This window comes from Strix uralensis, chromosome 12 (genome assembly GCF_047716275.1).
Source record: "Strix uralensis isolate ZFMK-TIS-50842 chromosome 12, bStrUra1, whole genome shotgun sequence".
NCBI classification, from domain to species: Eukaryota; Metazoa; Chordata; class Aves; order Strigiformes; family Strigidae; genus Strix; species Strix uralensis.
Window position 1 is genome coordinate 13,755,388 of NC_133983.1, and position 21,671 is coordinate 13,777,058.

At 38.9% G+C, this 21,671-nt stretch overlaps 1 protein-coding gene across 2 annotated transcripts in view; it reads right to left on the reverse strand.

The window, feature by feature from the left end:
• The window catches only part of PEPD (peptidase D), a 140,156-nt gene that overhangs the window by 14,413 nt on the left and 104,072 nt on the right, over window positions 1-21,671 (reverse strand). For both annotated transcript variants that reach the window (XM_074881154.1, XM_074881153.1), the window contains one exon: window positions 5,825-6,009. In XM_074881154.1, coding sequence (XP_074737255.1) covers window positions 5,825-6,009 — 185 coding nt within the window. The remainder of the gene's footprint in view (window positions 1-5,824; window positions 6,010-21,671) is intronic.

Here is a 21,671-nt window from a genome sequence, read left to right on the forward strand (position 1 = left end):
TAGAACTGAATTTCAATCCATCGCTACAGTGTGGTTCTAAGCATAACTTCCCATGTTATTTTTGCTTCCTGATCCTCAGATGTCACCAAGCTCCATTGATATCATAATGGAAATAATAAAACATACAGATTATATTTTTTCTTAATACCTAACCATGAGAGAAAAGAAGAAATAGCACATAGTAAGAATCACCAGGTTGACAACTACAATGTAAACCTGGAAAGTGAGAATATTTAGATAGAGAATTCGTAAGACATGAGATAAAGAATTACAAAAGCTACCAGCAACACTGTTTTAAAATGAGACCAATGACAAGCACCATTTAAAATCTAATGGACAGGTTTTCTTGTGACAGACAGAAAGCATAACCAAGTGATGGCCTTAAATGAGGGTTTTTCTTTTGTGATCTTTTGATACTAATATTAGTGGAAATTGCATAGCAAAAACCCTAAAGCATACCTATGATACTTTTTATACCTTACTTTTACATATAATTGAAAGCAGAACTGTATTACTTTGGTTTTTCTCTCCTTCTGCGCCTAGAATGAATTGTTCAAAAACACACAAGCTCTGTTAGTTTCTGTTAAAATTTCAGAAAGATTTGTACAATAAATATTCAGATAAAAACTCTCTTAACACACCAAGTCTTTTGCAACAAACTTCAACAAGTAAAACAATCATAAGCAAGTATCTCCTTCAAAAAAATTAACCAGAGCCAATGAAACCCACAAAAAACCCCCAACTACACGACTCTTTCTTAGAGAAGGGAAACCCTGTGGTGTGAGGGCACCGTTTGCACCATGGCACTGCACCTGAGCCTTCCCTCCTCTCCTGCCTCTCTCTGCTCAGTTCCTAAGCTCCCATAAACACGCAGACTCCAGCATCTGTCTTCACTGGGAAAAGCTGCTGGGAACTGATCACAGTTTTTCTGAGCACACTTAAGATGCCACAGCAGGGTAAGATCTATGAACCTAATTCCGGGAGGGGTTTAAAATCCCACAGGAGAAGCTTACACTGCAGGAAACTCCTGGTGGGTGTTCGACCCAACAGATAACAATAAGCACTATGGATTTCATTGCTGCTCTGCATGGAAATGCTGTAGAATTGAAAATCTTCACCAATTTGTTTCTTGCCTGCACTCCGCCTGCTCAATGGCCCACACAACCACACAGCTCTGCTATACAGGAATTCAAAGAATCAAAAAGAAAGTGATTCAAGGGGACCCCATGAAATAGAAGTGGCAGGTTTTTTTCTCCTAATCTTTTCTCAAGGTGTACAATCACTTGCAAGAACGAAACCTACAGCTCGAACTGGTGAAAGGCCCCTTCATTCTTCGCTCATAGCACCTACCATACAGGTTGTTTCATGTTTGCAGTTCCTGGGTACGCACAGCTAGAGCCAGGCTTTGCAAGGTTATGACCAAGTGAAGCAATTTGCATCACTGGGGCTCTACATAACAGCTTTAGGCCTCTTGGTAAATTCACCTCATCCTCTGCTTCTTAAAGGAAAAAACATTAATGCATCATTTGCAATGCTAACCACAAAAAAATGAAATCTTCTGTTTCAGCATAAAGTAGGATACATAAGGAAAATAATTTTTGCCAGAACAAGAAAGGGAACAAGATTATTCCTGTATTCTCTAGTAGGTTTGGTGACCTAAATCCCCAGACAGTCATCTGGGATCTGCGAGCAAGATTTCTGTTAGAGCCAGACACAGCTTGTACACCTCTCTAAGCAGCAGAGATGTTCCCCAAGCATGCACAGTAATGGAAGGACACGGATAACTCCAGGATCAAAACAAACCTCTAACCTTAATTTGATGATGCAGAATAGCGATGAAAGGATCAGCTTTTCATGAGAATAGAGAATTGAATTAAAACTTTAAACTAAGGTAAATCTTATAATTTTAAAAGACAAAACAAAATGAAACTCTTAATTCACAAGATGTTAAAATCACAGTAGTTATTAACCTAACTTAAATTAACTGGCTTATTATTATAGAAAGTCATCAAATGTACTTAGCATTCTTTAGAGCCTTACAGTCAATTAATATAACATGAAATTGAATCAACTCAAGCATCTAGAGACGCAAAACCTAGATTTAAATGAAAACTTCAGCCCCATCTACCTCAGGGTCTGAAAATTTGGGATCACCTACCACATTTTCCCCACTGCAACAGGCACAAACCCTCATTTATATCCCGTATCGAATTTACCCAGAAACAAATGAAAGAGTGTGGGAAAACCATCTCCATGATTAAATTTTACAGCTGAAGCTAAACCCAGTGGAGTTTTCACCCTTTGAAGCTAGCTCTGCCTGACTAAGGGCCAGATTTTCTGAAGTGATTAGTACCACTGGGGCCGAATTTTCAGAACTGCTCAAGTTGTAGTTAGACCCTTAAAAGAAGCAGACAGATTTTCAAAGAAGTGTTCGACGCTTGGTTTCCCCACGAGGAATACCATGGTACACTGCAGGAGACCCGATTCTCGAAGGAGCTCTTGACTGCCGAGTACTTCTGAAAATCAGGACATTTATTTATGTGCTTCAATGGGAAACACTGGTCTTTTAAAAATCTTGCCCTAAACACAGTTGTTAAGCTGCATTTATTGCTGGCCAAACCCAATTATTCGTTATCATGGCAAAAAAAGCGAAGGAAAATGTTATATTTTTCCAATATCCCAGAGTATCCTTTGCAGAAAATGTGCAAGTTTTTTACAGTGTTTGTCAAAGAGGAAGAAAGTGCTTGTTCAATGCTGCATGTGAAAGCAGCTTACTGGAAAAGATGAAAACTTATTATTGCCAATTTTGAAAAAAGAAATCTTTGGCTACTAATGAATAACTAATCTAAGCTAACAATGTCTGGAAATAGTTTTTTTGGAACACACAAAACTTTGTGACGGATAAAAATTAGGAAATTAAAGCTTATTGTATTATTCCAAATGTAACTGTTTACACTTGAGGAAAAATAATGGAATAATATCCACTTGGAAAGTTTTTATTTTTAAAAAATCCTTTGTAATACTCCCAGAAATTCCCTCAGCCAAAAGCAAATAACTTGCTTCTTAACCAGCTAGAAAAAAGAGCGTGATACTACAGGCATGGGCTCAGTGTACAATAAACACAAATGGCTTTATGAAATTCTTTGTGAAAAATCTCACTAGCTGGTAAACATTTAAAATGCAGCAAAAACCACTCCACAGCATACTAGATGTCTTCAAAATGTGTTTTCTCATGAAACAACAAGGCATAGATAAAAAAACCTTCTCCCATTTAATAAAAACATGTATCACACTCACATGAGAGGTGCCCAACTGCTCACCTTTAGATTTACCTGGGGAAAACCACATCTCCTGAAGCCTTCCAGTGCCTCTCTGGCCCTGCAGCCCTACGGCTCCCTCCTGCCATGGGCAGGGACCGTGCCTCCCATTAGAGCTTCAAGACCAGAGATACTTAATGAAGCTCACCCCATTGAAAGGCTTTTGATGTGGGTTTTCCACTATCAGGTTGCTTCAGTGCTCAGGTACCTCACCTTAGTCAAATGACCCAATATAAAGAGCCTCATCCTTTGGGTCAGAGAGAAGTGATGGGTCTAACAGAGGTGGAATTAATGCTGCAGAGACAGTTTAAAAGGGCTTCTCTTCTGCAGAACCCCAAATTCATTATTTTTCAAGCTAAGCTGATGCCACGCATCCATCTATATGCACATTCATATGCAAATACAGGACTTCGGCTATTTGTGAGCTCACATACATGTTTCCCCCACATTCAGGAAATTTGTTATTTAGGATTGGATTTTGAAAGTAGATTAGTCATGCAAACATTCTTAAAGTAAGAATGCAGTTGCGTGTCTACACAAACAAATATTTTACTATTTGCAGGTATAAAATTCTCTACCTGCATAGAGCTCTGGTATTTTTACACATGCTAAGTATGAAAGTGGAAAGCCTAACTCATTTGACAATACAATCTCTATATCCATTTTTATCTATAACAGGTTGCTCATTCAAAACTGTGTAGATCGGTCTGCTTTCAGAAAAATGACCCTTAAATTATATAATATACTGCATAATTAACAGTTATAAGTTTGGTCATATGTAAATAAAAATTAGTTTCAAAACTGATTCTGTAGCTCATATGCCACACTACTGAAACCTGCTGAAAGATGGAAGGTACATAGGGTCAGTTGCTCTATACTGCCCCAAAATCAGTTCTAGAAATCTCCCTTGAAATTAAGGTACTTGCTCTAACCTTCAAAGCATACAGTTTCTAAGTAAAAAACAAGCACAGTACTTTTCACTCTCACAATTCTCACTTGTTCCAAAAATTTAGTTATGTCTTTACCCTACCAAGTCTTGAATATGTGCTCCAGTTTATGTAAGTCCACCAAATTCAGAAAGGTTATTCACAACACAGGCAAAAAAAAAATCTAAGCAAAGGCATGAAACATTGGGGTCCTGGATTTTTAAGTCCATGAACTCTCCGAGTAATGACATCCCTTGTGCTTTGCTGAATGCCTCTATTTGTACACAGAGAGAATGCACTTGGGAGAGATAGAGGGGCAAACATCCATCCTTTCTATATTAGCTAGTGAAGAAAATTTAAAATTGTTAATAGGGTTGCTTTTGATTTTTGTTTCATTTTTATTACGTATAAGTTTATTAGCTGATGCCAATATATTGTCATCACAGTATTGTGTCTCAACAATAATTACATTGTGAACATAACGAGTACCCTCAAATATTACATACATGTTTCTTCCCTCCCTGCCAAAGTGAACCCAGCAACAGCAGCTGTTATGTAGCCTGTCCACTCAACTTGAACAAGCTCCAAAATATGCTTAAACCTTATCTAAAAAGTTCTCAGTTTCTTTTTCAGGTTCTTGTAAAAGAACACCTTACATAAGAGAGAAGGCAAATGATCCGTTTTCATGCTGTATTATTGAAAATCCTTAAACAGTTAGCCTCAAATAACCAATACATAACACACAGAAAATCCTTCTGAAATCTTTCAGAAGCTGCTGTAAACTTCCTTTCTTTATTCAAAACTTAAGTTCAATTCCCCTTACAGATGGTTTTTTTCATATCATTGCAAACATCTTGCCATTCACTGGTTACAGGATTTTACCCATTCTGTGCTTTCAGACCCCAGTCACGCACCAGCATGCTAATTCAAGGAAAAAGGTAATCATTCTGTGATTTCTGCAGATACTCAGAATACAAGAGGTTATGCTTTCACATTTGCAAAGACTGGAAGACTTGGTGAATTTTTTCTTTCTATTCTTATTCCAGGACAACACATCTACACAGGTGCCCATGTTAACACTGGAGATCAAAGTTCAAGACAGGAATATGAGCCAGCTTGTTTCCATATGACACAGCCATCAGGATTTACTAGCCCAGGTGAAGCAGTGGGCTCCCATAGCTGTCTCACATCTGGAATGGAGCAAGTGAGACTTCCCACTACAGGTCTCAGGTAGACAGAGATGCTCTCTGCCACAGCATAGAGTATGCTTGAGTGATATATGTTACAGTGATGACTCATGGAGGAATAGCACAATGTATGTAGAAACTGAACAGATTAAGAATGCCCAAAGGGTGGCATCAGTTGACTTCTCCTCATAAGCAGTTTCTGTTTTAATGAACAAATAGATTCCCTTAAAGTAAACTGCATAAAATATCACACCCAGAAAAAGACACACTTGAATGCACATCTGCTCCACCTCTGAGAAGATGGGACCAGCTACTCATACATAAACTAAGAGAAACACTGATTGATTAGAGAGGGGTTAATCTGCAAGGCAGTTGAGAATGGACTAACACTAACCTCTGGGTAGCCTCCAACGTCATGCACATCGATTCCAAGTAGATGTCCAAGTCCGTGTGGCATAAATACTGCACCCAGATGAACCTTCACCATGTCATCTACATTGCCTTTCAGAATGCCAATTTTAGTCAACTCCTCCAGATGGACTCTGTCAGCCAGACGGTGCATATCAGGCCAGGCGACCCCTTAGAGAGCAGAAACAAGCAGCTGAGTTAACTATTGCTAAAAGTTTTTAAAGACAACTTTCAAAAACCAGATGTAACACGTGCCCTTTGTTTATATAAAAAACAAAGGTGGAAAGAGCAACTACATTAGCACAAAAATACTTTAAACAATACAAAATTATTTTAACATGCACACGAAGCACAGAAAACTAAAGAGAAACAGCAGCACCTTATAATCCAGATCCATGTGAAAAAAGGTTACGACACTGTAAGCATGTCTATGCAGATGCAAATATATCAGTGAGTTTTCTAAAAGAATGTCAACTGTAAAAGGCAGTTATTTAAAATGCAGAGCATAAAATATTACTATCCTATTATTTTCAATAATGATCATACTCATTTAGAACATTTGAGATGGACAGTACTTTTCTACGTACGTAGAAGATTTAAAGCCCACATCCTTCTGGCAAAGACACTCTCCAGAAATTAATGATTCCCTTGTGTTAATGGGCTGTGTAAAACACAAGTCCTCTAATACACGTACTAAAACAGCATTACAAAATACTGTTGGTTGACTGGAGACAGAGTGCCAGGATACATTAGATTTCTATTATTTTGGTATAGGATACAATTTTGTTTGACAAACTGCTGGGGGGAGGAGGGAGGAAGAAAGCAGCTCTTTTGTTAGTAACACAGTACTGTCTTAATTAGTTCACCATGGCTTTGAGTCATCATCAACAGAGTGGTTGCAGAGTCAAGACAACTAGGGCTAAGGTACAGTAGAAGAATATTTTCCTTGTTCAATTTTGGCATGATTAAACAAATACAAAATGAGCAATTTTTAAGGCCAAAACCCCACCAAGTTCCATTTGCTTTAATCCAGTTAAACACGCAGCTCTAGGGTCTTGTGAACATGAATGTCATATCATAATTACATTAGTACTTTTTGCTGAAAGTACGGACGCTTCAAAGGCTGAAATAAAATCATCCTACGGGAGTGCTTAAATAAAATTCAGTTGTCTTATATGGCTCTGATATAAAGGTCAGAAACAAACTGAAGAGCAAGTGGCTGCTCCGTCTTGCACACTGTCCACACAGAAACAGATGCACCTTTACGCTCCCATTAACACTGACTGGGAATCAGCTCAGCGTGTAAGGTACTAAACAGGCAGCCTCCTTTTCCCCATCAGATTACTCAGATATCAAACTTTTTGGCCTGTTGTATGCATGTAGCTGAAGAAACACCTTCCTCCCCCAAGCAAGACCACAAGACAGAGGTGTGCAGCACGATATACGCTGGACAAACTCTTGGTTGCTGTTTCCTCACAAAAGCCAATAGTTCCCAAGTGAGTGATGTGCACCCACAAAATATGTACAGTCTTCCTGTTCAAAATGCGCTATTTTTGTGTTTTCCCTCCATCAAAAAGGAATTTATTTTTTCCTTCAGTAAGAATTAATAGAGCTATAAACAGTTGTTCTTTGACAACTGTGTTCAACAATTATGCTTTACAAGAATTCATCTTTTTATCTTTTTGAATATCGATTATATTGCAATTTTCACTTCTCTAGATTCATCTGTGTTTCACAGCTATCTCACAATAGGCTGCAATCTATTGCATGATAAACTGAAATCATTACAATCTATTGCATTGATACTACAGATATCAAAATGGAAGTATTACTGAATCACAACTGCTTTCCTATTTATTTTGTAGTTGTAGGAATACGATAATTCTGGATACGATACCCCGGATGCTCTGAATCAACTTAAGATGAGGTGCCTGAGAGAACTGAAGACGAGGTGCCTGTTGCTTGCAGTACAGCTTCCCTCTACAGCTGTGCTGGTACTAGTCATCTCAATTACTGTGTTCAGTTTGGGCCCCTCACTACAAAAAGGACATTGAATCACTCGAGCGTGTCCAGAGAAGGGCAACGAAGCCGGTGAAGGGTCTGGAGCACATGTCGTACGAGGAGCGGCTGAGGGAACTGGGGGGGTTTAGTCTGGAGAAGAGGAGGCTGAGGGGAGACCTCATCGCCCTCTACAACTACTTGAAAGGAGGTTGCAGAGAGCTGGGGATGAGTCTCTTTAACCAAGTAACAAGCGATAGGACAAGAGGGAATGGCCTCAAGTTGTGCCAGGGAAGGTTCAGACTGGATATTAGGAAGCATTTCTTTACAGAACGGGTTGTTGGGCGTTGGAATGGGCTGCCCAGGGCAGTGGTGGAGTCCCCATCCCTGGAGGTGTTTAAGAGTCGGGCTGACATAGCACTGAGGGATATGGTGTAGTTGAGAACTGTCAGTGTTAGGTTAATGGTTGGACTAGGTGATCTTCAAGGTCTTTTCCAACCCACAGACTCCACTTAAAGAGGTACAGTGACCTTTATCAAACTAAGGAAGAGATACAACTAACAAGAGACACAAAGATTAAACTGATCAGAAATAAAATCACCAAACCCACATATCCATCTGCCTGCAGAAGTTTAACAGAGCAAATGAATGACTCTACTGCCCTAACTGAAAAGATTGCCGTGGTTGTAAATTTCTTTTTCTCTCATCGAGAAAAAGCATGACTATTTCTCCTCCTCCTGCCCAGAGCATTGTGTCCTTCATCTATTTTGGTTTTTATTCATCTTATCTATTTCATTAGAGATTGAGAATAACAAAAAGCTCCACTGCGAAATAAAAAGTGAGGCTGGATGGAAAATCTGCAGCTTTAGGCTCTCAGAACAAGGGAAGTGCTTCAGACAGAGGCCAGCAAAATGACTCTGGACAACTCTTTCTATCATCTAGCCAGTGCCATCATTTTGCTAGAGATGGGAAGTTCTTCAGCTCCAGCTCTCATGCACACTGCAGATAGCACTGGGACAGCTCTAGCTGGAGGGAAATTAAGCTACTGCTGGAGACGCCCTGCTAAATAGTACAAATCTTGTTTTACAAGTAAACAGGTGTTCAAACAGTCTTAATTTTTTTAAAAACGTGTTTATAGATAGCTTGCATTTTCTATTGTATTGTCTGGCTTCATGTTTTATTCTACTGTGACTACAGTGTGGTGGTATTTTGCACTATTAGGCCACAACCCTCCAAACCACTTAACCTATAAGCATCATATAATACAGTTATACATACACAGATTATTACTAGTGTGCTAAGATGAAATATGAGGATATTTTTGAGCTGACTAGAGACAGTGAACTAAGTGGAGTGATCTTACTGTTCTTCACTTAAAAAAATGATGCTATCCCTGTCTTGTTTGATATGAGCTGATTCCCGTTATGCTAGGAATAAACGTACAAATGGGTTTTCTCCCCTTTTTTTAAACAGGAAATTTGACAAAGAAAGGGGATGTAAACGCAAATCTTCACACATTTCCTAGTACCCTTATAATCTTAAAAACATTAACTTTGTTAAGAAAAATAACTACAGTAATAAGGCAATTACTTAAAAGAACAGAACACAATCTACTGAAGGAAGCCATCCTAATTCAAGAAAGATCTTAGTCCATTTTATACATATATTCATATGTTGTATACATTTAACATAAACAGAAATACACAATTCTTCAAATTTACTTTAAACCTAAAATTGTATTAGGTTTACCTGGCAGTTGGAATCTTTATAATACAGTGGCTTGTTCAAACCCAGCCATCTCTGGGACTGGCTGACATGTCTGCACTCAACTGTAATTAAGTTAACTAGTAAGCATACCTGAAGAGCTAAAGTCCTCAAATTCTGCTAATCTAATTTTCCTATGTCCATACTGAACTTCTAATAATCATGAAAAGCAGAGAAGGGAGGAAAAATCAAATATCACAGCTAACTTGACTAGGAAAGCCACAAGCAGAATTTTTTGGTACTCTTACATAATGTGCAATTCAACAATCTGGATGTTCCAGAAGGACTTGCAGTGAGGATATGTGAATCCCTATGTTAAAGCACAAAAATATCTACATTCTGTTCAGATGTCTGTGCACACATCTATGTGTGGATAGCTTTAGCATGTTAAAACAAAGAAACTTACAACAAGGAAGCCTTTGTGCAGGCAGCCAGGGAACAATCTGCCTAACAGGACAGCATTTGCAGATGCAAAGAAAAACCACTAACTAAACAATGCTGAATGAATAACATTTTGTACAAAGAATCCTTAATTCATGGAGGTTACTTGATGTTCAGGCACTTCAGTATTTTGGCTTAGCGGTGGTCCAGTGGAGAGCTCTGTCACCTGTCGCAAGCTGACACAGCAGAAGTCAAACACCATATTAGCGTTCTTGTAGTGAGAAAACACAGTTAAAAAACTACTAAAAATTACAACAAAACAACTTCTACACAAGTGGCTCTAACATCAGTTATGTGAGTTACTGCAACGGCTGACTGTTTTGCAACACCAGCCTGCGCTATCCTCCCACCACCAATCACCCACTAGGATGTTTTACTCATATATTATTCAGGAGTATTATTTTTAAGCTTTGGTGAAGTTTATCATAGTTGCAGACATGCTTTTTTGTGTAAAAAGGTTAGTTCCATGACTATCTTTAAGCCAATTTATAAACCAATTATAGTCCACTGACAGATGAGGTTTAGAAAGCTAGATTGGAGGGTCCTTGGACTTTGACAGCTTGTACCAAAATGAGTCTGCACTCAGGAAAATCTGCTGATGATGTGTCTGCTCCATTCTTAATTCTCTGCCAAACGAGATACTGTGTAATACAGGTCACTGAACCAGCGACTGGCTCCCCAGGAAAGTTGTTACCAAGGCTCATTAGGTTGCGATTCGTTACCTGCCATGCAGCATGTACTTGGGCAAGAGGCCAGGACAAAAAGCACCTTTTACAGCAACCAAAGCATTTGAGATCCCTTGAGATACAGAGCGGATGAACTACACAGCAACGACCAAACAGTGGCTATGTCCGACAATGAAATGTGACAAATCGTGGATTAATTAAACATGTAACTATGGGGGCTGTTAGTTTTTAGATACCATGCAAACAGTATAGCAGAGGTTTGCAGACGTGTGAGGTACTGTATTTAAAAATGGCAAACTTAATACATTAAGTTTACTAAAAAGGGTTTTTAAAAATTTATTGCCATCAACCTAAATGTTACCTGTTACTCTTAGATACTACTGTGACAGAAAAGATGAGTATTGTTTTGCTTCCTTGAAAGTATTTCCTCTCTAATTATGTTTGCCAAACCCCCCCCAGTTTCAGATAAAACATCGTGTTTTAGGGACTCAGAAACATCATATAAAGATCTCTGCAATAATCTGTAACGTCTTTGCTCACACCATTGATAGGGAAGACTTTTGTTCAAAAAAAAAAAAAAAGCTTCTAGTGAAACCAGGAATCAAAACCATCCCTATCTTTTAATGAACATACCATAACATTTTAAACAGTAGAATTAAAAAGATGAGTTGTTACAACACATCACACTATAAACTGTTCCTCAGTTGCTGTTAACTCACTGGTATTTTCATTCCAGTGATTATTTTCTGATGTTTTATTAGAAGCTATTTGAGAACATAAAGTAGAAACAGCATACAAAACTAATCTAGAATTACTGCGTGGTATTTAGCCACTTTGGTCCGAAAGTGCTCAGAAAAGGCCTAACAGGATTTTTTTGGCCGCTACTTAGGGTACTTTGTGGTTGTAATATGACAATGATTAAACCACAAATGATTTAGCAGGGGTTTTTTGTCGTTGTAGGGTGGGGTTTTTCTGCCAGCACAGATGTCACAATCTTACTGAAAAAATGAGTATGGCAAGGTTGTAGTAATTTCTCCCCAGATTGTGCTAAGGTTAAGTTACATTTAATTTCTGAGTGTCCACAGACAAGGGCAAACAGCCCGATGTCCCCTGGCAGTGCCACTGAAATGCAGACATAATGCAATCCCTGTCCAGCCAGCAACCCACTGGAACAGATTAAAATCTGCCAACACACAGTGACCATATCAGACATGCAACAATAGGTCCTTAAAAGTTCCAATAAAATCTAGTTTAAAAAACAAACCAAAACATTATTTAAATACTAAACCAAATTATTTCTTTCCTCTTCATTTGGGTGCTAGAGAAGAATTTGTTATATTTCTGATTTTCATACTTTCCTTTTGGCCCACTAAATGAAACAGTAGTTGCTCAGTTATCGAGCTTGGTTTCTTGCAGCACCAGGTAAGGCAACTGCAACTGGACAAGGAATCAAGAGTGAGAAATCAAAATGCTGTACTCAAACACTGACAATGTTTGGGCAACAGTGAAGCTGTTCAAAGCTCCATATACTGTGTAGATAACTACTTGTAAGCCTCACAGAGTCAGCATTGGATGGCTATATGGATGCCTAATTCAGGGACGCAAGAAGAGGAAAAAGATTGGGGGAAGGAGGGAAGTGCTTGGAGGGAGTGATTGTGGTGTGGAAATTTATCAATCTCTGAAGCTTAGAAAAGCCTCTGTTTAGATAAGATTCAGAGCAAACAGCATAATCTATGTCTAGCAGGTTTGCACTCTGACAGCTACAGCTGATGCAGTGTCAAGATCGAAGGACTGACGAACTTTGTACTTCAACTCAAATTACAATGCGTAATGAGTGCATTTCCTGAATACTGAACTGGGAGAAAATCAGTGCACATCAGAACATGTAAAAGCAGCTTATTCCCCCCAAAGCCACTGTTAAAATCAGAACTGTACAACGTTAGAATATTACAACTTGTTACAAATAAGAAAAAAAAAAGGATTTTTTAAAAAAATAGCCTTAAGCCAAAACCCATTCAGTAGAGAAAAGCTAAAAAACATGCAGCCAATTTAGGCTCTAAGTCTGTAAAGACTTCTAAATATATTTGCTTTGTACAAGCAGCACCTTGAAGAACCACTGAAAGTAGTGGAAAAACCCACGTGTGCAGTGGACTGGAAAGCTGCAGGTTTGCCCCCAAGCCCCAGCAGCTCCTGCAGACACCTCCCCCAGAAGGGCTGCTCAGAGACCTCCACATGAGAGGGACTGCAGGGCAGAAAGGCCCAACTGTTTTAAAGTGCCTGGTTTTATACACTTGGAAATAACTCAGCATTATTTTAGTCTTCCTAACATTGCAGTGGTCACTGTATGCATGGGTCAGCTCCTGTGCGTTAGTCACAAGTGGGGAAGAGCAGCTCCCAGAAGGTCTGCAGTCAGACTTGTAGTCTGAAATCCTGCATTTCAACAGATTGCTGCTTGCACAGAGGACTGGAGGATATGCTGAATTTGACAGAAAGTACTGCTTTTTTCTTTCACCTCTTGCTGTAGGTTACCGCTATTCTGGGAAAGGTTAAGTTACATGTCCAACAATGAGAACTCCAGTAATCAATGACACCATTTTATTTAATAGTATCCTGCAAGAATCAAGGATTGAAACTTGACTGTCAGTATTGTCCATGCATCCTTCAGCTTTTACTTCCTAAGTGGTGGCTGATGCTTTAACCATTTATACTGACAAAAATGGAATTAACTTACCAAAGAAAGCTGTACTACCTCTTCTGGGTCAATCTCACAGAGTTAGTATCCAAAGAGAAACTTATTTATGAACATTAATGCTAACAAGAAAAATACAGCCAACTCCATTCAATAGAGGAGACAGCAGACTACAACTAGCTTTTTAAAACATATAGTGACAAGATTTACTTTCCAATCTGTCTTTAACACAATAACACATTCTTAATGGCAAGGGGGGAAAAAATAATACTGCTGTGTCATTCAGCAGTATTTGTGAATATCAAGTACTGGTTACAACATGCCCTGAAAGCATTTGTTCTTCAGAGGAATTAGTATAAAATCTTCAACTTCTGTCATTAATGTTTTATTTCTGAGAATAATTGTTTTGCTTTGGATATTACAGCAGATTAATAATGATCAGCAGCACTTTGCCTAAAATATGACAATCTGAATGGGAATAATTCATATGGGCATTTTGAAATTATATGAACTGTAAAATAGATTGTGCTCCCACACCCTTCCCTGTTGTGCTATTGTCAAAAGGTCCAGTTTACAGTCCAATTTCTTTCTAAAAATTCATCAAAATTAGCTACTGGTTTTATACAGCACAACAGACAAGTGTGCCCACATGGTGTTGTACCAAGTACAACTCTGGACTACATAAAATAAAACCCAAATGACTTGCATACAAAAAATGCCCACTGCATGTGAATGAGAACCTTGTACTCAACTTGGAAGGAATAAATATTAATAACAGTTACAATTATTTTCTTTAGGTATAATAAATTTTAATCCTAGTTGAATACAGTGACAATTACTCTAAAGCAGTATTCAAAATAGTAGCAAACAAAAATAAATCTGAATTCTAAAGAAGTTACAGAACTGTCACGGACAAAAAGAAATAGTAATCTGTGAAGTTGTAAATTTTGAATTTGCATATGTTCCTAAGCACAACTCTGCTAAACTTAATAACAGAAACAACTGCTAGTAATACGATCTGCTATGCCAAATACCCTAGCTATTAGTTTCCGATTAAACAGTTCTTTAATTATTTGGGTTATTATAATCCCTGGTCCTAGCAGTATCCTACTTGAGCTAAATTCTCCACTATTCTTTTTTTGTTAGAGACATGTTATTAGAACACAGAACAGGGAATCATACTGCTACTTTGAGTTCAAATCACAGCATTTTCTGTTGTATAAAATAAGTTAATTCATGAAATCAGTACTTGTTCACTGATCCTACCTTCTCCTGACAGTCTCACTGAAAGAACTGTGCCTCTGATACCAGAATGTTTTCAGGAGTACACACCATCCAAAGTTTACATTCTGCTGTACAAAAATACAGACCATTCACCCTCTAAAGTCCCTGGGCTTATATCTACCTCCATGAGCTTTACTACTTGAATCCTTTCGCAGGAGGAGAACAGGGAGGCAAAACACTGGAAAATAAAGTGGCTGCTTTGGTTTGTCCTTCTAACTGACAACATTCCTTGGAAGGACGCACATGGGAAAACCATCTAAGGCAGCTCCCTCCATTGCAAAGTGTACCAACGAACAAAAATTGAAGAAATCAGGAGAAAGGCACAAAAAGCTGGCATAGGGTTTCAACAGCAGCTCAACACTTGTGCAGTTAAAGCTGCCCAGAAGACAAAGGTCGAGACCAGGTGGGATTAACGTTGTGTAGCATCCTGCACCTGCAGATACACAAGGCTTTCTTTGGTCCTCTGCCACTAAGGGGAAACCACAAAGAGGAGTGGCCAACACTCAAATTCTAGGCATAACTGTGGCAGCAACCTAAATACTAACATGTTGAGCCTGGTTTTAAGGTTGTGTATGGCAGGTGGCACACCATGGAGTTGTCATGTTTCATCACAGTGAACTCCCAAGGACCTTTTCTCCTGGTCTTTAAAGGAAGGCCTCAGAGTTAGACCTACAGGAACATCTAATGCCTTCCTCTGAATTGTTCTGCACCTCACACAGTTCGACCCTAAATCTACTGAACACAAGAAAGAAGTGACAGAGTGGAAGGGTTACTGCTAACTTGAGAAAAACACCTTCAGACACCTATTCTCAACTGCAAAACGCAAGACTTGATCTGGCGAGGCAGCTGGAGCAGGGACAGAGGAGGGATTATCAGCTACAGAGAACTTTCTGTAGTCCAAGGCAGAGAGCTGCTGGCCTGCGCTCACTGGCTATTTGCTCCAACCCTCGTCCCCTGGCCTCTTTTGGGAACTACTTACTTCTTTGCATTTATTCAGCACCTACAGCAAAAGGGGACCCATTCCTGTTAGGATCTAAGGACAGCTGATATCTACATGATGAATAGAAGGATGTTTTATTTGCTTGACACATGGGTTTACTTCTTTGCCTGAAATGTTTTTGACTGTACTTGGTTTTGAGTGTACCTGACTGTACTTTCTTGCTCAAATATTACATGGCAATCCTGGCATCAACTAAATCCGCAACGGCTGATCTTATATCCTGGAAGAAAGGATTTAAGAGTGTAAAGATTCCATATCTTCATGTGAAACTTGAGTTCTGGGAAAGCTATAAACAGGCAAGGAATCTTCCAGCCCTAATATGGAGAAACCTCCATCTTCCATTATCAGAGATGTTAGTCCCAGGACAGAGATTTCTTTCAAGATGTTCCTCTACAGAATTTAGCAGAAAAGCAAAGCCCGAAGGCCAGAGACAACAGGATACTCACTCTCCTGGATGGTAAAATGCAGAACTTCGGGATATGTGTATACCCCTGAGCATGAGCTCCAACTTGAAAAAATGCAAATACAGATCTTATAGGGAGACCCTATAGTAATGTCAGTGTCCCGAGGAGGAAAGCTTTCACACTGCACATAAGCTGACTTAGTGAACAACAACTTCTGTGCATATTTGGAACCAATTTTTATTTTTCATTTTATTGAAACAAACAAACATCAATCAGCAAATATTCCCAGCTGCGCAGCTAATGTCTGAATGCAATTTTGGTTCAATAGGGACTTTGGATATACAAGCTTTTAAAATCATATAAATGTAGAGATAGGGAATTGAGTGGCTGCCAACCTGGCTTTACTCAACTGTTCCTTGGGAGCAGTTTTCTAGACAAAGAGATCTTTTTTTTAAACTGGAATTTAGGACAATAAACCTTATTGATTGAGGTGTTTTAATTCTTAATTCTTATTTCTTAATTCTCCCCCCAAACACTAATGTGTATAACTTAGATTGAAGAAAGTTTTTTCTGTTCATTTTTTTAAACATACACAAGTTTTGCAGTAGTACCAGGAATGCTAAGCACAACAAGCTCCCTTCTTTCCCTTTCTCCTGTGGCTTTCCATTAGTCTACAGAGAAGACAGGGAGGAATGTTCGAAGGTCCCAGTGTGCAATTGCAAAGGGATGAAAATGGAAAGTATGTGATTGCTCCAATATTTAGCTCATTAATCTTAAAGACTCTGTTTATGGTCTAGTGCATTAATCCAAAACAGTTTTAACTGCAAAGCTTAAAGATAAGCATACTTCCTTTTTTATTTCTTCTCAACACAGTAGGAGATTTAATATATTTAAGAAACTTCAATGTTTCTATAAATAGAAACCGTATATAGAAACTTCCTATATGTAGAAACCATACTGTCCTCGTCAACTAGGAATTAAATTTACAGAACTCTAATTGTTAATATTCTCTAAATGCTCAAGATAATAATCCAAATAATAAATAGCAGAAATCACTTGAGAGGCTGGACATGGTATAAATACACAGTCATTTGCTACAGAATAAAAAAGAAGCTATTTCACAGTAACTTCCCAAACACTATTGGACTCCTATGTATCACTCACAGTAAAGCACCCATATGAGAACAAAGTGATACTCAAAGCTGGGTTAAGTATGAATGCGCTTCACACACAGAAGCTGAAGCACATCATCTGTTGACTTGCAAAGTACTACCTCCTCTGCTAAGAGCTAGAGTTGAGCACACAGGCATTGATTGTCATCAATGTCTCTTTTTCTTACATCACTGACATTTTCATTTGCATGTTTCAGAACAGAGATTCATGGAGCGATTTAGGTTAGGAGGGATCCCAGGAGGGATCTGGTCCAAACCCTGGCTCAGAGTAGGGCAAACTTCAAAGTTAGTTCATGTTTCTCTTTCTAGAAGTTTCAGAAAGGGAATTTCAGCAAAACCAATTATTTTACATGTTTCTTCAAATAGATTTATATTAATGACAACAAGAAAACAATACTGGTCTCCCAGGTGTAACTTATGACAAATGATGGCTATTAAAGCTATTTCATTGACATTGGATCTAACTTATGCAACTGGGATAAAGAATGGGAGAATCCTGAGACAGGATTTAGGAACAATGCACATGTGCCCTTTTAAGTTCTTCAGATCCTTCCACTACCAACAGACATGTCAAACTTGCTCACAAAAGAGTCTAATCTACCCCTGCAGTTCAGGCTTTCAACTGCTACCATGACAGTTGTCCATTGGAGGTACTACAGACATTAGAGTTGAGACCTCACACCGTGCCATTAACCATTACACTATATAGCCTTATGCCTACTGATGTGCTACACAATACATTTTTTCCCACCACAGTGGGCTTTTTTTAAGCCTGGGCAATTACAGGGATAGGGGAGAACTATGCTAAAAGCAGTAATTTTATAGTCACAGCATCAAGGCTTCCAGAGTTAGGCAGTATCAACTGATGCTGTCTGTGCAAGCTTTGCTTGGACCCTCAGTACTGATGTGTTATGGTCCAGTCCAGCTACATGACCACCTACTCCTTTAGATAGGATTTCAATAGTAGCAAGGCCTTTTTGATGCTGCTGCCTTTTTCATTCCTACAATAAAACTTCTAAAACTTTTTGGAGATTTTCAATGACACAGAGGAATAGACCCAGTGCTACATTTTGTAATGTAGGCAGTTGGCTAGAAGCCAGAAGACCTGATGCAAGTAAAACTGCAACATCCATTCATGCCTGACTACAGACAAGAGAATTCACATGGAGAAGAGCCTCAGAAGTACCTTCAGCCCAGTGGAAAAGCTTCCATCAGACCAACCAAAGCTTCCTACCAACCACAAGACACAAATCCACAGGAAGCCTCAAGTTCATTTAGTTCTGGGGCTACCTTATTTCCAGAAGACTCTAATTCCAAGGCAAGCACAGCTCCTGCTAGACCACTGAAGATATCTGTTCCTTATATTCCTCTTCCATCTGTTGTAAAAGCTGAAAGTGTGCAGGAAAAGAAACAAGAGACTTCACAAAAACACAAGCATGGCAAATGCACCTGAATGTTGCCACTGGTAATTAGCAACCATTTTTCCCTCAGAGTCCCAGCAGGGTGCTAGACAACTTGCTTCAAACACAATTTTTATTTATTCTTTTTATATTTGTTCATTAATCATTTTCTTTCATTTTAGCAGTGTCTGGCTTGACAATCTGGAGTCTGATTTGCAGAAAGGCTGGGCACTCACAGCTGTAACAGAGGTCAAAACAGCTGGGGTTTGAGCAAGAGCAATGTTCAACTCTCTTAAAAAAAAAAATCTTGAGTCTGATGAATTTCAGTCTTGGAATCCCAAATGAGTCAACAGCTTTTACACTAGCTTCTCCAGACTGTCTGCTGTTGCTTGCAGAAGGGGAACTGTTGCACACTTCCATATCACTAAGATGAAGTGCAAGCAAACTTAGTGTCTGTCAAGCACCTGTGTACTGTTGTGATGAGTGCTCTGAGAAAAACTGATGAGGACGTTCATAATTCTGGATTCAGAGCAGGTCTTGAACAGGAGGCAATAAACAGCTCTGGGCCATGCATGGAACAAAAAGGTTAAAATAGCTCAGCTCCTTCTATTATATGCATTGCATAAAGACAGCAGAAGGAGAAACAGTGGACGTATCTACAAGAAGATTTTAATTCCAATCATCCTTGGAGGTGAAATCTCTTGGTTGTGCCCACTTACTGTGTTTTGGTTTCCACAGTGGAGTTTTGAAGTGCATGAGTTGAATTCATTTCAGATTCAAATAAACTGGGAGATATGCTCCAGGAGTGCATCTAACGTGACTCAACCAATTTAGTAAATCTAGTGAGATTAAAAACCAATGCAGAAGTGAGACAAATTAGGACACTAACTTCTGGAATCTAAGTCTGGGATACTTGGCTTTGCAATTTCACTCTTTTTTAACAATTCTTTTCATGTAGAATATCTATGTAAAGACAAATAGTTTCTCAAATTACTGTTCTGAGTAAGAAGCAGATGATGCCTCAGACACCGAAGGGAATCGAAGTGTCAATATTCTGCACATCTGCCCCTGAATTTTAGTTCTGTGGAAGAGTAAATTTAATGCAGATGGACTTGACACATTAAGAATATCCCCTAAATAGAAATGCAGCATTCCTCTCCGACATTTTGGATCACGAGCCTGACTTTGTAGGAAAGAGACAACTATTTCACTGCCCCACAAGCACGCCTTTTTGACTCTTTCGCTTCAGTGACAAGCATCACTGTCTTCATACAAGATCTACATTCAGTAGTTTCAAAATTGCTGCTTATGCAAGACTGAATATGTCTTTCTCCCCTTTTATTTTAAACAGATATGGTTTGTGGCAGCAGTTGTGATGACTGCACTGAACTTAGGCTACAATCCCACAGAGAGTATTTCTTTACTTTCAGAATATATTATTTGGCTTGCAGAAGGAATTCTGTTCTTTCAGTTAGAAGGTAGGGAGACCCATACATGTGATTTGAGCTGTTTGCATGTTTGAACCATGCACAGGATGCAGTCAGATGAATGCTTTTCTAAAATAAAATACAATGTCTTGCAGTATTTTTAAAATTATGACAACTGTTTGTATATAGAAGTATAAACAAAATGTATTAGGAGGTCTATCATCTCTCAGAAAGTAACTTCACTCAAGTCAATCAGGTTCATATGACAGCCAAATTGAAAAAAGAAATGCAAATCTCTGAACTTCACACATCTATATAAAACGTTGCTAGCAAATGTGTGTCCTTCCATAAACACAGTTATGTAACCCAGTATTTGGTTAGTGACTCTCCCTAAAGTACTTGCTCCCTATCTTGCAGTGAGAAAGACTTCGGGAATCATTAACCTTCTGAAGACAACAACTAGATGTCCCCTGTGACCCTTTGCCACAAGGCATAATTAAGGCCTCAATTCTGCAGCTGGAGAGAAATACCATTTTCTACAGTTGCTGACTCTGCTGCATACACTCTTTCTGCACAGCCTGCCCCATGAATGGTTACTGCCATGTCAGCCAAGTCACTTGACTGTCTTTGATCTTAGGAACCCTGGGAAATGAAGACAAACAAAAATAATAGCAAAATGAACAAGGGCTCCATAATTCATAAAATCTGACTAAAATATGATGGGGCTGGGTTTTACATTTAGTGCCTCTAAACCCGCAAGCTCTTCTGCCTCCTTTTTCGGAGACCTAAAGTATTAACTTTCCATCAGACAGGGAGAAGAGACACTAGAGAGCTGAATTCACATCATCCTTTCCTGCTCCCCTCTGTGACAGCACCCGGCTCCCCCAGGAGCAGATCCTGGTGCTTTAGTCAGCTAACAAATTAGGTTTGTCCAACGAGACGAAGGAGGCTGCAGCCTCTCCCACAGAAACAGCTTTCTCTGGGCAGCAGTAACAATACATTCAGTTTGCATCCACCCCTTTGAGGGGCTCTGGGGTTTCTCAACAGCCTCAGAAGTATGTGACACTAACCATGCTATGAAGGTCAGTGTTTCTTTTTCTACAGCAGAATGTTAGCCTTCCAGGAGATCCAATGCCACTTTCAACTAGCAGTCCAACAGTACATGACATGGCAGTTCTTCTGTCTGTCTCAGTGTTCAATTAAAACAGCTAGCCAAAACATTTTAAAGGAATTTGATGGAAGGTACAAAGCAGATCCATTTTCTTTAAAAGTATTTATGAAAGCCTTTTACAGAAATGTCTTATCTCCTGTGACCCCTTTAGTATGAAAAGGGGTGTGACTGGAAACAAAATAACTAAGTAACTATTTGAAGAATATATGATTTTTAAAGTTATTTAAAGTTGTATATAGAAGAGGATCTCTCTTTAATCCAGCTCATCATTCCAGTTTGAAATGTCTTTAGCGCACTGTAAATTCATTTCAGACACTGTAAATACTTTTCTGCCAACTACATATTTTAAGTGTTTCATACCAATTTCAGTAGTAAAGAGTCTTTGTCCTTTGGTGTG